Genomic DNA, 14,121 nt, shown 5'->3' on the forward strand with positions numbered 1-14,121 from the left:
ACCTGGCTTGAGTTCCCGGGTGGAGGGAGCACCGAGCTTCCTGCCTCTGAGCTGTGCGGAGCAGCCGGTCCTGCAGCCGCGGGCAGCTCCGCCCCTGTGGGGGGCATGGGGGCTTTGTGCGGAGGGCAGCAGGGAGCAGCCCCGGGCCTCTCGCCCCTCCTGGGTGGCCCAGGTGCCTCCTCCAGCCGAGCGGACATCGTCCCTGCGCCCCCGCGGTGCGGACAGCGCCTGAGGAGCGCAGCCGCCCCCATCGGAGTGAACTCTGCCCGGGTCCGAGCTCCTGCAAAGCGCCCCCCTGCTGGACCTGGTTCCAGCTGCCGCCCCCGCTCGGTCTCCGGGGTGGCATCTGGGGCGCCCCACGGGCAGCCGCGGTGGGACTTGGGGTGCCATGCGCGCCGCGCCCCGCCATCCCTCCCGGCTCGGGGTCTGGGTCCGCTTGGTGACCCCAGGGCCCCGCCGCCGTGGGCTATGGACGCGTAGGGGGACCCCGCTCCCCTGGGGTCCACCGGAGGCTGGAGCTCAGCGGCGCCCCTGGCGGCGGCCGGTGCAGGTGCAGGTGCGGCCCAGACCCGGGCGCGGGGGCGGGACGCGAACCCGGAGACTCGGGCGCCTGGCGGGGACCGGGCCGCTCTCCCCTCCCCTTCCCCCCCGGTTTCCGCGTCTCCTGGGCCCCTCGCTGGGCGGGGGTTCCCGCCCCGGTCCAGGACTGAGCTGTTGAGGAGCCCGGGCCTGCGACCCCACAGTGCGTCTCATTTAGGCGGCATCGCAGGGCGCAGGGGAATTGCAGGAGGAAAAGTGTCGCTCCCGCAGGGCCGGCCGCAGATTTATTTCAAGGCACATCAGCGTCTCCAGAAAAGTGTTTTTAAGGCGGATTCGGTGGGTAGGGCCAGAGAGCCGGCGTGCTGACGGGTCCGGCTGGAGAGGAAGTCTTGGGGAGTCGCACTGGCTTCCGAGCCCTGACCCAGTCCCGGGGTGGCGGCCGGAGCAGCAGAGGAGCCAGGGTGGGCATGTGGGGCCGCCGGCGCATCGCTGAGCGCAGGGCCCGTAAAGCGTCTCGAACCCGGATCCCTGGTTCTGCAGCGGTGACGTCATCCCGGGAGCAATTCGGCGGCTGGGGGTGGGGTCGGGATCTGTGTCCGTCAGCTGCGTGACCCCTGAGCCGTAGTTTCTTTTCTTTTTTTCTTTCTTTTTTTTTTTTCTTTTTTTTTTTGAGACGGAGTTTCGCTCTCGTTACCCAGGCTGGAGTGCAATGGCGCGATCTCGGCTCACCGCAACCTCCGCCTCCTGGGTTCAGGCAATTCTCCTGCCTCAGCCTCCTAAATTGCTGGGATTACAGGCACGTGCCACTGTGCCCTGCTAATTTTTTGTATTTTTAGTAGAGACGGGGTTTCACCATGTTGACCAGGTTGGTCTCGATCTCTGGACCTTGTGATCCACCCGCCTTGGCCTCCCAAAGTGCTGGGATTACAGGCTTGAGCCACCGCGCCCGGCCATCCTTTTGCTTCTTAAAAAGAGCTCTAAAAACTGCTCCCTCCCTACTTCTCCCGAACCTGTCTCGACACTTTTTCCTTCTATACTGCTAAAGTCCAGGGCTGTGTGGTCAGGATTCTCACACAGGAGCCAGGCCCATGGCCTGAAGCCTTTTTATCCAAACAACTTAACCTCACAGCCCTGGGCAGACCCTCATGACAACGTGCAGCAGCCGCCCTGATACTCTCAGAATCCCTCAAAGTCACAGGCTCCGCCCCACTTACCCTCCTGCTCTCACCGCCTCCAAAGTTTTGTCTTCACACCTCACACACTTACCTTCAGGCCCTCGCCTTCTCCAGTTTTAAGCAGTCGCCCCGACTCTTAAACCACACCTCAAAAAGTCTGTTTCTGTTATTTCCTAACTGTGCCCAAATTCACGGCCCTCCTTGATTTTACATGCCCTGCTTTTGCTTAAGGTGCGGGTTCACACGTTTCCTCCAGGCAGTTAACAGCTGACACTTCACTCTTCATCTCGGCTCAAATCTGGTTAATGAAAGTCCGTGGTTGCTCATGTAGATACCGCACGCTTCCTCACACACCAAGAAAACAAAGGCTCTCCCTCCGCAGTCACCCGCTGCGCCCGCTACAGCCTTCAACAGCCTTCAACAGCCGCAGCCCTGGCTGGCCCCCCTGGCACTCGGGTCCAAAGCTCCCGCCCCTCAGAACACTCTCTCACCTTTTCAGTTTACACCTCCGGTTCTGTCTGTGTAGACCAGCCTGGCCTCAGATAGAATGCCGTCAGTGAATTAAACACACAGCCCAAAGCTCACTAGTGAGGCCAACGGTAGTTTCAGACCTGGCTGGACACTCTCCAACTGCGAGTCGTGCCTCTTCCAGTCCTTAGTCCTCTGATAGGATCTTTCTCCTTCTCTTATTCGAACCCTGTGTTTTTCCAATTAATCTCTCAATTCCTACAAAATCGTATACAAACAATAACCAATCAGTCAATACGACAAACGCTCCTCTAACAACCCCACATCACCCTTTCCCCCAAATCTCCGAGCAGTCTCAATTCCTTCCCATTTTCAGGTTTCCACCCCGCCCCCAATCACGCCCTAAGAGCCTCGAGAAACTTCGCCTCACCCCTGAAAACCGGTTATCACCCCCTCTTCTCTAATTTTTTCTCTCCATATATAAAAAGACAGATATGTCAGGCCTCCACGTGCAAGCCTGGACCCAGGAAGCCTGAAGTCCTGCCTGCCTCGGCTGACACCCCTCACTCCGCTGACACCCCCCACCCTGCTGACACCCCCCACCCCGCTGACACCCCCCACCCCGCTGACACCCCTCACCCCGCTGACACCCCCCACGCCGCTGACACCCCTCACCCCGCTGACATCCCCCACCCCGCTGACACCCCTTATCCTGCTGACACCCCCCACCCCGCTGACACCCCTTATCCTGCTGACACCCCCCACCCCGCTGACACTCCCCACCCTGCGCCTGCTCCATGAGCGGAGCTTCCCCGCCAGTAACCCACCTGCCACCTTAACTGTTATTATGATAACATGATACTCCTCACCCCACCCTGCCATCTTACCCACCTGCCACTGTAACTAAATGTGGTCATGGATACTCCGGGCCCCTACCCCATCATTGGAAATGACCTCACTCTAACTTCCCGCTGCCCACCCCAAACCCTTAAAACCAACTCCTATCCCACCACCGTTTGCTGAGGCCCTTTTCCGCCTTAGCCCGCCTGTACCCAGGTGAATAAACAGCCATGCTGCTCACACAAAGCCTGTTTGGGAGGTCTCTTCATTCAAAGCGCGTGTTTTTTTAAATTTAATTTAATTTTTTCTTTTTTCTTTTTATTTTTATTTTATTTTATTTTATTTTATTTTATTTTTTTGAGACAGAGTTTCGCTCTTGTTGCCCAGGCTGGAGTGCAATGGCGCGATCTCGGCTCACCGCAACCTCCGCCTCCTGGGTTCAGGCAATTCTCCTGCCTCAGCCTCCCGAGTAGCTGGGATGACAGGCACACGCCACCATGCCCAGCTAATTTTCAGTATTTTTAGTAGAGACGGGGTTTCACCATGTTGACCAGGATGGTCTCGAACTCTTGACCTGGTGATCCACCCGCCTCGGCCTCCCAAAGTGCTGGGACTACAGGCGTGAGCCACCGGGCCAGGCCGAGACCGAGGCACGTTCTAAAGCACGAGGGGAAGTTTATAAAAAAGCTCTGGAGCAGGAATGAAAGGAAGTCAAGTGCACTTGGTGCCACGTGGGTGACCTGAGGCGTCAAGTCAGCAGTTTGACCTGTGACTTGGGGGTGTATATGTTGGCATGGCTCTGGCGTCTTGCGCCCCTTCTCCTGATTCTTCCCTGGGGGGCTGTCGCCAGCACCTGGCACTGGCTGCGTGCCGCCTGTTTGCTGGAGCCACGCGCAGGCTCACTGTTGAGTGCACCCCAGTGAAGAGGCCACCCAAACCGGCTTGTGTGAGCAGCAGGGCTGTTCATCCACCGGGGGCCAGCCGTCCAGTCCAAAAAGGGGTCGTCGTGGAGGTGGGGGCAGAGCAGGCTGTGCAGGCCGGGGCAACGACGGGGGAGTGACGGCTCAGGCTGGTTGCTGCTGGCTCAGCGGGTTGGTCCGGCGCTGGAACGGGAAACTGCTGTCCTTCGCGGTCTTCTGTTTTGGACTTTCAGGGTCCAGGTAGCCATCTGGAGGTGCACGTGCAGGTTACAGGGTTCAAAATGGCTTGACAACAGGGCTGCCATCTCTGGGGGGCTAGCAGTCACTTGAGGCGTTCTTCCCTTACCAGGGATGCTCCTAGGTCTGACATCAGTTACACTCCGCCATTTTGCCTCTTACTGCACACTGGGGCCCACTCACCCAACTCCTGAGATCTCAGCACTGTTAAAACGAGACCTTTGAACGAAGAGACCCCACAAACAGGCTCTGTGTGGGCAGCAGGGCTGTTTATTCAGCTGGGTGCAGGTGGCCTAAGGCTCAAAAGGGAGTTAGCAAAGGGCGCTGGGATAGGAGTTAGTTTTATAGGTTCAGGGTGGGCAGTGGAAAGTTACAGAAGTTACTTTAGGGTGGTTTATTGCAAGCTGGGAGGGGGTCGTAGGGTGTGGAGCCAGGGGCTGGGCCAAGGTCAGTTACAAAGTCCAGTGGCCTTGTCAATTGAGGCGGGAAAGGACCGATAGGAGAAGGTCTCGGGTTAGTTACGTGCCGCAGGGTCTTCCTTCCAGCGACTTCAGGTTTTCTGGTTCCAGAAGGCCCCCCAGAGGTGTGTTTGCGGTTCCTGGGGTCGCCATGCTGTCCACAGTGCGGGCCGACCTTACGATCCGTTTCAGGTTTTTTTTTTTTTTTTTTTTTGAGACTGAGTTTCGCTCTTGTTACCCAGGCTGGAGTGCAATGGCACGATCTCGGCTCACCGCAACCTCCGCCTCCTGGGTTCAAGCAATTCTCCTGCCTCAGCTTCCTGAGTAGCTGGGATTACAAGCAAGCGCCACCATGCCCAGCTAATCTTTTGTATTTTTTAGTAGAGGTGGGGTTTCACCATGTTGACCAGGATGGTCTCGATCTCTCGACCTCGTGATCCACCCGCCTCGGCCTCCCAAAGTGCTGGGATTACAGGCTTGAGCCACCGCGCCCGGCCCCCGTTTCAGGCTTTTAAAATCTATTCAGAGTCTGCCTTTCCCTGGTGCTGGTTGCTACCAATTATTATTTTAGAGAAACAGCGTAACAACCATCGGATCATCACCTGAGTGGTTGCTGGACATTCCTGGTTGCGGGTGGGAGCCAGGCTCCTTCCTGCTCAAGCCTGAGGAGCTACCTACGGTGGCATGTCAGTGAGAATTATTGTTAACTGTGAGCTGAGCTAACCCACCCCTCCCCCCCAGCTAACCTCCCCCTCCATCTGGGTTTTCCCCTAATTATCCCTGGTTTTGAGGGCCAAGCTGACTTTGAGAGACATTTAGGGGATAGTTTAAATGACAACAGCCTTGTTCAAAATTCAGCAGCTCATCATGATTGAGGACTAAACTCTGATTTTTTATCTTCCCCAAATTCCTATCTAAGGGAGTCATGCCCTACAAATTCTCATCAGATGGGTTTTATTTAACCGTATATATCACGACTTATTTTCTAACCTGACCCTGGCATAACATCACGATAGGAGGAAGAAAATAAAAATATTTTACCCCAAAACAAGTTTCTCTGCCTTATTTTGAACCGGCCCTACAAAGAGGTTCTTTGTGGGGGAAAATCTGCATCTGTAAAGAATCTCTATTAACATAGGTGGATCTTTTTCTTTGAGACTCTCCGAATCCTGAGGAGATTAACTGAGAACTGAGTAGGAACCCTTCCTCACCTACTGTCTGTCCCAGGGCAGGCACTATCAGACTTCGAAAGAACTTTGGTCTCCATATATATATATATATTTTAACACCGGGCTTCAACTTGATGGCCAGGCTGGTCTTGAACTCCTGACCTCAGGTGATCCACCCACCTCGGCCTCCCAAAGTGCTGGGATTACAGGTGTGAGCCACCGCGGCCGGCCTCGGTCTCCACATCTTAACCTCAACAGTCCCTTTCTATCAATCCCAGGCCTTTAGACAAACTCAACCAATTGTCAACCAGAAAATGTTTAAATTCACCCATATCGTGGAACACCAGCACCCCCAACCCACCCACCCACGCACTGCTTTGGGTTGTCCTGCCTTTCTGGACCAAACTAATGTTTTCCTTTTTTTTCTATCTTTCTTTCTTTCTTTTTTTTTTTTTTTTTGCAATGGAGTCTCACTCTGTGGCCAGGCTGGAGTGCAATGGCGTGATCTCAGCTCACTGCAACCTCTGCCTCCCAGCTTCAAGCGATTCCCCTGCCTCAGCCTCCCCAGTAACTGGAGTTACAGGTGTCCGTCACCACGCACAGCTAGTTTTGTATTTTTAGTAGAGACAAGGTTTCAGTACGTTGGCCAGGACAGTCTCGAACTCTTGACCTCATGATCTGCTGCCTCGGCTTCCCAAAGTACTGGGATGACAGCCGTGAGTCAGCACCCGGGCCCAGTGTCCTTCTGGAACGTATTTGGTTTATGTCTCGCGTCTCCCTAAAATGCGTAAAAGCAGGCCGCGCCCCGGCCCCCTCGGGCGTGTGTCCCCAGGACTTCGCGGGCGGCCCGCCGCGGTCGCTCCCGTCTGGCTCCGAGGAAACGTCTTCAAACCCTTGACGGAGTCTGACCCTTTCCGCCGACCGGATCACGGAGTGAAAGATCCGCCTTCGGAGATCTCGCCCCGCTTTCCGCGTGCCTGGCGCCCGCGGCTGCCCCGGACCTGACAGCGCCTGGGGTCCCGCGCGTGGGGCGGCCGTCGAGTCCGCGGACCCGTTTTTATTGATTCGTTTTTGGCGCGGGGTCCGGCTCTGCCGCCCGGGCTGGAGCGCAGCGTCGCGACCCCGGCTCGCGGCCACCCCGCCTCCCAAACCGTTTCTTCACCGCCACGCGCCGGTTTCTCGGGCCGCGGGCAGGAGGCGCCCCCAGCGTTACCGACGGACGCGGCCCGTCTCCGGGAGGCGAACCCCACACGCGGGGCGGCTCGTGCGGCCCCCGACGCCTGCACCCCGGGCCCGCGCAGCCGCGTCCAAGTCTCCGGACCCCGGAGCTGCCGCCCGCCTGGGCCCCGCCGCTGGGAACCGGGATGTGGGGGGCCGCGTGGGAACCGCGCTGGGGCCGGGACGACAGCGCGCCCCGCACCTCCGCCTTCGTGATGCGCATTTCCAGAGTGCGGGTTCGCGGGTCCCTGACCACCCCGCGGGGGCCTCCACCTGCCGGGGCCCCCCCGTGGGTCCCACGCACCCCGCGCCTGGGCCTGGCGCCTCCTCCCGCCCCGGCGGCTGCGCCCACCGCCCGTCCCCCCATCCCGGGACCCCCGGGCCGGCCTCCTCCCTGGTCAAGCTCACGACAGCGGAACCCCGGGGAGAGCACGCGCCCCCACGCACGTCCATGGTCCCCCCTGGGGACCCCCACGAGGACCGGGCCCCGGGAGATAGGGCGCCGCAGCGGGGGCGGCGGAGGGGGTGGGGGCAGGTAGGGGTCGGTCCCCAGGCAGGTCCCACTGCGGAAGCCTGAACCCGAGCCCCGGGACAAGGGACACCGCGGTAGAGGCCCCGCCCCACCGTGTGCCGGGAGGGGCCCGCCTGGTGGGCTCCGACTTCACAGATTCTGTGGAGTTGGTGGAGAAGTCAGTGGGTCTCACTGGCCTCTGCAGTCAGTGGGCTCTGCCCACCGTCAGGTCAATGGCTGCCCCCACCCCAGGAGAGCAGAGAAGATGCCCGCTGGACTGGAGGAGGCAGCGGCCAGGACCCAGCAGCCTGATCACCCGGGAGGGGCTGCAGGCCCGCGCTCCTTCAGCTGCTGCCCTGGGCACAAAGCCGGGCTCCTCCCACAGGGCCTGCGCTGCCCACCTCTGCAAGACCAGCGCTCCAGCCAGCTCAGAGGCAGGCAGGTTTGTCTCGGCCCAAAGGTGTTCTGGACACAGTGTGTCTGTCCTTACCTTGGTGTCAGATAAATCTCTGCCCTGTGGTCCTGGTCTTGGGAAACTGAGGAGCTGCCCACTGTAGGAGGCCAGAAACCAGCAAAGGCTGAGCAGGCCCTGCTCCCTGGAAAGCTTCGCAGAGGAGGGATTCCTCTGTGCAGGGCTGACCCCTGGCTCGGTCTCAGGACCAGGCTGGGGACTCCAGCAGGCCCCTCTCCAGGTGAAGTCAAAGCATCATCACAAGCACATGCACTTTATTGAATGCCAGCGCAGACAGGCCTGTGAGGATACACAGCTGTATGTGGGTGGGGGGGACCCAGGGAGCAGGACGGGCAGCCCTTCCCGCAAGGGCAGCAAGTGTCGGAGTATGAGGGTCTCAGGCCATGGGCAGCTAGAAGGGAATTCTTTGGTCCTGTAAGATCCGTGACACAACATGGTACATCATCACAGAGCCAAACACCACTAGCAGGATGAATCCAATGGTCATGATGATGCCCACGATCAGGGCCCAGATGTTCAAACACTTGGCGGTGGAGGCGTAGGCCTGGGCCCCGGTCAGGTCGCCAACCATCTTCCTGTCCCTGGACTGGGGCAGAGGAGACGGTGAGGGGAACAGGAGCCCTCAGGTAGGAGCCACGTGCTATGGCTCAGGCTCCCCCCTGGTTCCTACCTGCCCTGAGATCAGGGACCACCCCTCCCCTTCCTCACCCAGCCCCAGACTCTCCAGGAGCCTCAGGGCTCAGCCTCCCTCAGCCTTGGCCCCAGCACAGGCTGCTCTCCCCACCACGGGGCGAAGTCACCTGTGAGTTCCTTCTCACTTGCTGGGGAGCCTGGGTGCCAGTCTGGAAGGTGAGGGTGTCATTTCTGGCACTGGGTGATAGGGAGCCTTGCTCTGGGCTGCTGGATCGGGAGACTTACTCTGAGCCAGCCAGCCTCCTGGAGCCTCCCCCTAGACCTGCACTGAGCATATTCCCCAGGCCACACACACAGGTCACTCAGACAAAGCTACAGATGTGGGCACACACAGGACAGAGGTGCACACAAACCCACACTCACAGGGACACACAAGCCCCCGCCCCAGGCAGCACCTGGGCAGGTGGAGCTCAAGGCTCCCCGGCTCCCCCTGGACTTCCCTGGGACCACACGCATCTTCACGGAGTAGGCGAACGCTATGAAGCCCAGGCAGCAGGAGTTCATGAAGATGGTGTTGAACAGGGACCAGACGACGTGGTCGGGCACGGAGACCTCGCTTCGGATGTGGATCACGGTGGATGTCGGGGGCGCAGGGTTGTGGGGCACCCCCAGCGCAGCCACCTCATGCTCCTCCTTCAGTATCTCATAGTTCGGGGGATGGTGGGTGTTGGCGGGAGTGAAGAAGGTATGGACAGTGTGGTTCATGGTGTCCGGGAAGACCGGCTGTGGTGGAGTAGCTGGGATGCTTCTCAGTGGGCCCTCCCCTTCCCCATTAGTTTCGATTTCTCAACTATTTTCTCGTCCTGGCCTTCGTCAAATCAGGACTCCGCTAGGGCCAGATGAGGGTGGAACAAAGCCCTGAGGATCAAATTACTTTCGGGCAGGGAGGGAGGGGCTGAAGTCTAGGAGGGGCTCAGGTCTTGGCGGGGCTTCCTCTCTTCCTCTGATGCTGCACAGGCTTATGCTCCGGGGCCCGAGCCAGCGCAAGTCTCCTCTGACTCCAAGTCAGTTGGGAGTCACTTTAGAGGGCCGGGGGCCCTGGACTCTTCCTCTACGTTGACGGTCTCCACACCTAGGCCGGCAGCTTCGGGACCTCACTGTCTGGTTCAGGGCTCCTGCCAGGCCTGTGTGCCAGGCCCCAGAACTGTGACCCCAAAGCCCTCACCTCACTTGTGACAGTCATCACCTGCTGAATCCCTTGTCCTTTCCTGGGGTGCCAGTCCTGCTCCGTATGGCTTTGGGGCTCAAGATCCCGCTATCTCCTGGTGCAGGTCAGAGGCCTGGTGCTTCTCATTGCTACAGGATGTTTTCCAGGCCAAAAGCAAGGCTCATATCTAGATGGTAAAATATGAACGTCTCGCACTAAATGCCCACTGGAAGGAGTCAGTCCTCAGGCCCGGACCGCTAAGCCCTCTTCCTTCAGCCGGACGGAGCCAGTTGAAAGGCGTGGCCTTGTCCAGCCCTCCTCACGAGTTCTGCCCCAGGCCACGTCTCCCTGAAACTCAGGATGGCCCCGGCTTGCGTGTCTGGCTCTGCCATGGGGACATCATGGTCTGGAGTGTCCCAGTGAGGTCCAACTTCTCCCTCACCCACAGCAGACCCAAGGAGGCGCAGGCTCTGAATTTTACCTCCTCCGTCGTCTGACCCCCTGGCTTCCCTCTGCAGCCCTGGACGTGGACGGAGCGACAGGCCTTGGGGAAAAGTGGGGTGGGAGGGGGTCAGGGCAGCCTGTCCGCTCCCTCTAGCTGTTCCACGTCCATGCTGCCACGATGCCTTGCTGCTCTCCCCACCCCTGCTCTTACTTGGTGGGTCTGACAGGGCCCTGCTGGTGGTGGACAGTTCTGCCACGAGGCCACAGATTGGCCCCTGTCCATCTTTGGCAGCAGAGGAGAAAAGACTGCATTTGCGGGGTCCGTGTCCACACCTCCCCGGCTCCGGCCGGCTGCTGGGCTACACCTGGTTGGTCTTCACCAAACCACACCACCCACCAGGGGCCGTGGGTCCTGTGGGGCCAGACTGCTAAGGAAAGGGAGGGTGACTGGGACCAGTGCCCGGTGCCCACCAGGCTCCCAGGGCACCACTTCCTTCTGCTCCTTCCCAGGTGAGACCTTGTTTTTGTTTGACTCTCCCAGCTGAGGCAGGCGGGGAAGCAGTTTCAGAGACTCCAGCTGTCTTTCCCCCATGCAATGGCTGCTGTCCCCCAGGCCACTGACAGCTCGAGGGGCTGTGGCCACCCCCATTTCTCCCTATTCCAACTACACATTTTGGGAGTGGGAGACGCCTGGGGGGACGGTCCCTGGACCAGGGCCCCCCGATTCCTGGGCCCCCGTGTGTCCCATGTGGGCCAGTGGCCAGAAGGAGGCTTCCTGTGTCAGGACCCTGGCCCGCCCCTGTGTCCAGCGTGGCCTGAGATGTCTGGATGCCCCCTTTCCTCAGGGCCCCTGACCCAGGTGCACGGCCACAAGCTCCCTGGGAACGACTGAGGCATGGGAGGGAGCCCGAGCCTGGTGGGCACGCGCCCTCCTCCGGGGCCTCCAGCCTCACTGAGCGGAGGGGCCGGGTGGAAGGCCAGCTGATGTCTGGTAGGCATCTATTGGTGAAAAAAGCGAAACTCTGTCAAGTATGTAAAGAGGTTTGTCCTGAGCCAAATATGGCTGACCATGGCTCGCGGTTCGGCCTCCAGAGTTCCTGCAAATGTGTGCTGGAGGTGGCCGGGATACAGCTTGGTTTTATACATTCAGGGAGGCATGAGGCATCAATCAAATGCATTTGAGAAACAGATTGATTTGGCCGGGCAGGGTGGCTCACGCCTGTAATCCCAGCACTTTGGGAGGCTGAGATGGGTGGATCAGGAGGTCAGGAGATCCAGATCATTCTGGCCAACATGGCAAAACCCCATCCCTATTAAAATACAAAAAATTAGCTGGGCGTGGCGGCCTGCGCCTGCAATCCCAGCTACTCAGGAGGCTGAGGCAGGAGAATCGCTTGAACCTGGGTGGCAGAGGGTGCTGTGAGCCAAGATTGTGCCACCGCACTCCAATCTGGGTGGCAGAGTGAGACTCCAGCTCAAAAAAAAGAAAAGAAAAGATAAAGATTGTGGAGACCAAAGTTCTTTTGAAGTTTTACAATGACTGCCCTTAGAGGCAATAGATGACAAATGTTTTCTGTTCAGAGCTTAGTTAATCTCTTCAGGACTAGGAGGGTCTGCATGATGTCGCTATGTTAATTGACATTCTTTACAGATGCAGATTTTTCTCCACAAAGAACCGCTTTGCAGGGCCATTTCAAAATGTGGAAAAGAAACTTGTTCTGGGGATATTTTTATTTTCTTCCTTCTTTCATAATGTTATGCCAGAGTCAGGCTGGAAAGTAAGTTAAATAGGTTAAATAAAACCCATCTGAGGAGGATGTATGGTTTGTAGAGCATGATTCCCCAGACCCCTTTGTTAGGAATTTGGGCAAGATAAATCAGAGGTTAGTCCTCACAAGGAAGGTGTGCATTGCTTCTGCCAGGAAAGGCAGGACATCTCAAAGGGGGGTCGTGACATGTCATAGTGATTTCAGTGGGCCTCGGGAGGTCCCCAAATGCCAGTGGGACCTGGACCCCCACTGGCATCCAGGCTCTTGACACCACAAGAAGGAATTTCAAGGGCAAGTCAGAAAATAGTGAAAGTAGGGAGATTTACTGAAAAGTGAAACGCATGCTGAACATGATGGCTCACACCTGTGATCCCAGCACTTTGGGAGGCCAAGGTGGGTAGATTACCTAAGGTCAGGAGTTCAATACCATCCTGGTCAACATGGTGAAACCCCGTCTCTACTAAAAATATAAAAGATTAGCTGGGAATGGTGGCTTATGCCTGTAATCCCAGCTACTCAGGAGGCTGAGGCAGGAGAATTGCCTGAACCCAGGAGGCGGAGGTTGCGGTGAGCCGAGATCGCGCCATTGCACTCCAGCCTGGGTAACAAGAGCAAAACACTGTCTCAAAAAAAAAATAAAAAAACAAAAAACAGTGAGGGCTTGGGAGAATTGTTCTGGGGCCTGTGGGAATCAGATAAGAATTGTGGTGGCTTGGGCTCCAGAGAGGAAGCCCCATTGAGCTGTCAGCCCCTCCCTCCCTGCCCTAAAGTAATTTGATCCTCAGGAATTTGTTCCACCCTCATCTGGCCCCAGCCAAGTCCCGATTTGACGAAGGCCAGGAAAAGGAAGTGGCTGAGAAATCGAAACTAATGGGGAAGGGGAGGGCTCACTCAGAAGCATCCCAGCAACCCCACCACGGCGGGTCTTCTCGGACACCATGAACCACACTGTCCAAACCTTCTTCACTCCCGCCAGCACCGACCGTCCCCCAAACTATGAGATGCTGAAGGAGGAGCATGAGGTGGATGTGCTGGGGGTGCCCCACAACTCTGCACCCCCGACATCCACCGTGATTCATATCCGAAGCGAGACCTCCGTGCCCGACCATGTCGTCTGGTCCCTGTTCAACACCATCTTCATGAACTCCTGCTGCCTGGGCTTCATAGCATTCGCCTACTCCGTGAAGGTGCGTGTGGCCCTGGGGAAGTCGGGGGAGCCGGGCAGCCTGGAGCTCCACCTGCCCAGGTGCTGCCTGGGGCGGGGGCTTGTGTGTCCCTGTGAGTGTGGGTTTGTGTGCACCTCTGTCCTGTGTGTGCCCACGTCTGTAGCTTTGTCTGAGTGACCTGTGTGTGTGGCCTGGGGAATGTGCTCAGTGCAGGTCTAGGGGGAGGCTCCAGGAGGCTGGCTGGCTCAGAGTAAGTCTCCCGATCCAGCAGCCCAGAGCAAGGCTCCCTATAACCCAGTGCCAGAAATGACACCCTCACCTTCCAGACTGGCACCCAGGCTCCCCAGCAAGTGAGAAGGAACTCACAGGTGACTTCGCCCCGTGGTGGGGAGAGCAGCCTGTGCTGGGGCCAAGGCTGAGGGAGGCTGAGCCCTGAGGCTCCTGGAAAGTCTGGGGCTGGGTGAGGAAGGGGAGGGGTGGTCCCTGATCTCAGGGCAGGTAGGAGCCAGGGGGGAGCCTGAGCCATAGCACGTGGCTCCTACCTGAGGGCTCCTGGTCCCCTCACCGTCTCCTCTGCCCCAGTCTAGGGACAGGAAGATGGTTGGCGACCTGACCGGGGCCCAGGCCTACGCCTCCACCGCCAAGTGCCTGAACATCTGGGCCCTGATTTTGGGCATCATCATGACCATTCTGATGATCATCATCCCAATCCTGATTCTGCAAGCCTATCGGTAGATCCAGAGGAATCACCCGGGCCAGAGGCTCTGCCCGTGACCTGTCTGTCTCCCTGGTATCCAGCTTCCATCCCTCGCCCTGCCCCATCCCTTCCTGTATCAACCCTTTACCCTCACACACTTTTCTACAGTGGTTCAATAAAGTGCACGTGCTTCTGGA

The 14,121-nt window shown here is 58.3% G+C and overlaps 2 protein-coding genes across 3 annotated transcripts; one reads left to right on the forward strand and one right to left on the reverse strand.

Annotated features, from left to right (window-relative positions):
- Positions 1-8,242: 8,242 nt before the first annotated feature.
- LOC120364642 (interferon-induced transmembrane protein 3-like) lies at positions 8,243-9,661 on the reverse strand. Of its 2 annotated transcripts, none has more exons than XR_012518240.1 (2): positions 9,097-9,661; positions 8,243-8,594 (listed from the first exon to the last, which is right to left on the reverse strand). XR_012518240.1 is itself a non-coding variant. In XM_039471100.2 (2 exons), exons 1-2 carry the CDS (start codon positions 9,404-9,406, stop codon positions 8,400-8,402), a joined length of 537 nt encoding a protein of 178 aa, XP_039327034.2. In that variant the 5' UTR covers positions 9,407-9,481; the 3' UTR covers positions 8,243-8,399. The 2 variants fall into 2 exon arrangements, 1 of the variants encoding a protein (XP_039327034.2); XM_039471100.2 differs by having other exon boundaries at positions 9,065-9,481.
- A 3,258-nt stretch (positions 9,662-12,919) lies between these two features.
- Positions 12,920-14,121, forward strand: LOC120364636 (interferon-induced transmembrane protein 3-like). The gene is made up of 2 exons (XM_039471018.2): positions 12,920-13,248; positions 13,810-14,121. The coding sequence occupies exons 1-2, from the start codon at positions 13,000-13,002 to the stop codon at positions 13,960-13,962; spliced, it is 402 nt and encodes a 133-aa protein (XP_039326952.2). The 5' UTR covers positions 12,920-12,999; the 3' UTR covers positions 13,963-14,121.

Source organism: Saimiri boliviensis, chromosome 6 (assembly GCF_048565385.1).
Source record: "Saimiri boliviensis isolate mSaiBol1 chromosome 6, mSaiBol1.pri, whole genome shotgun sequence".
NCBI classification, from domain to species: Eukaryota; Metazoa; Chordata; class Mammalia; order Primates; family Cebidae; genus Saimiri; species Saimiri boliviensis.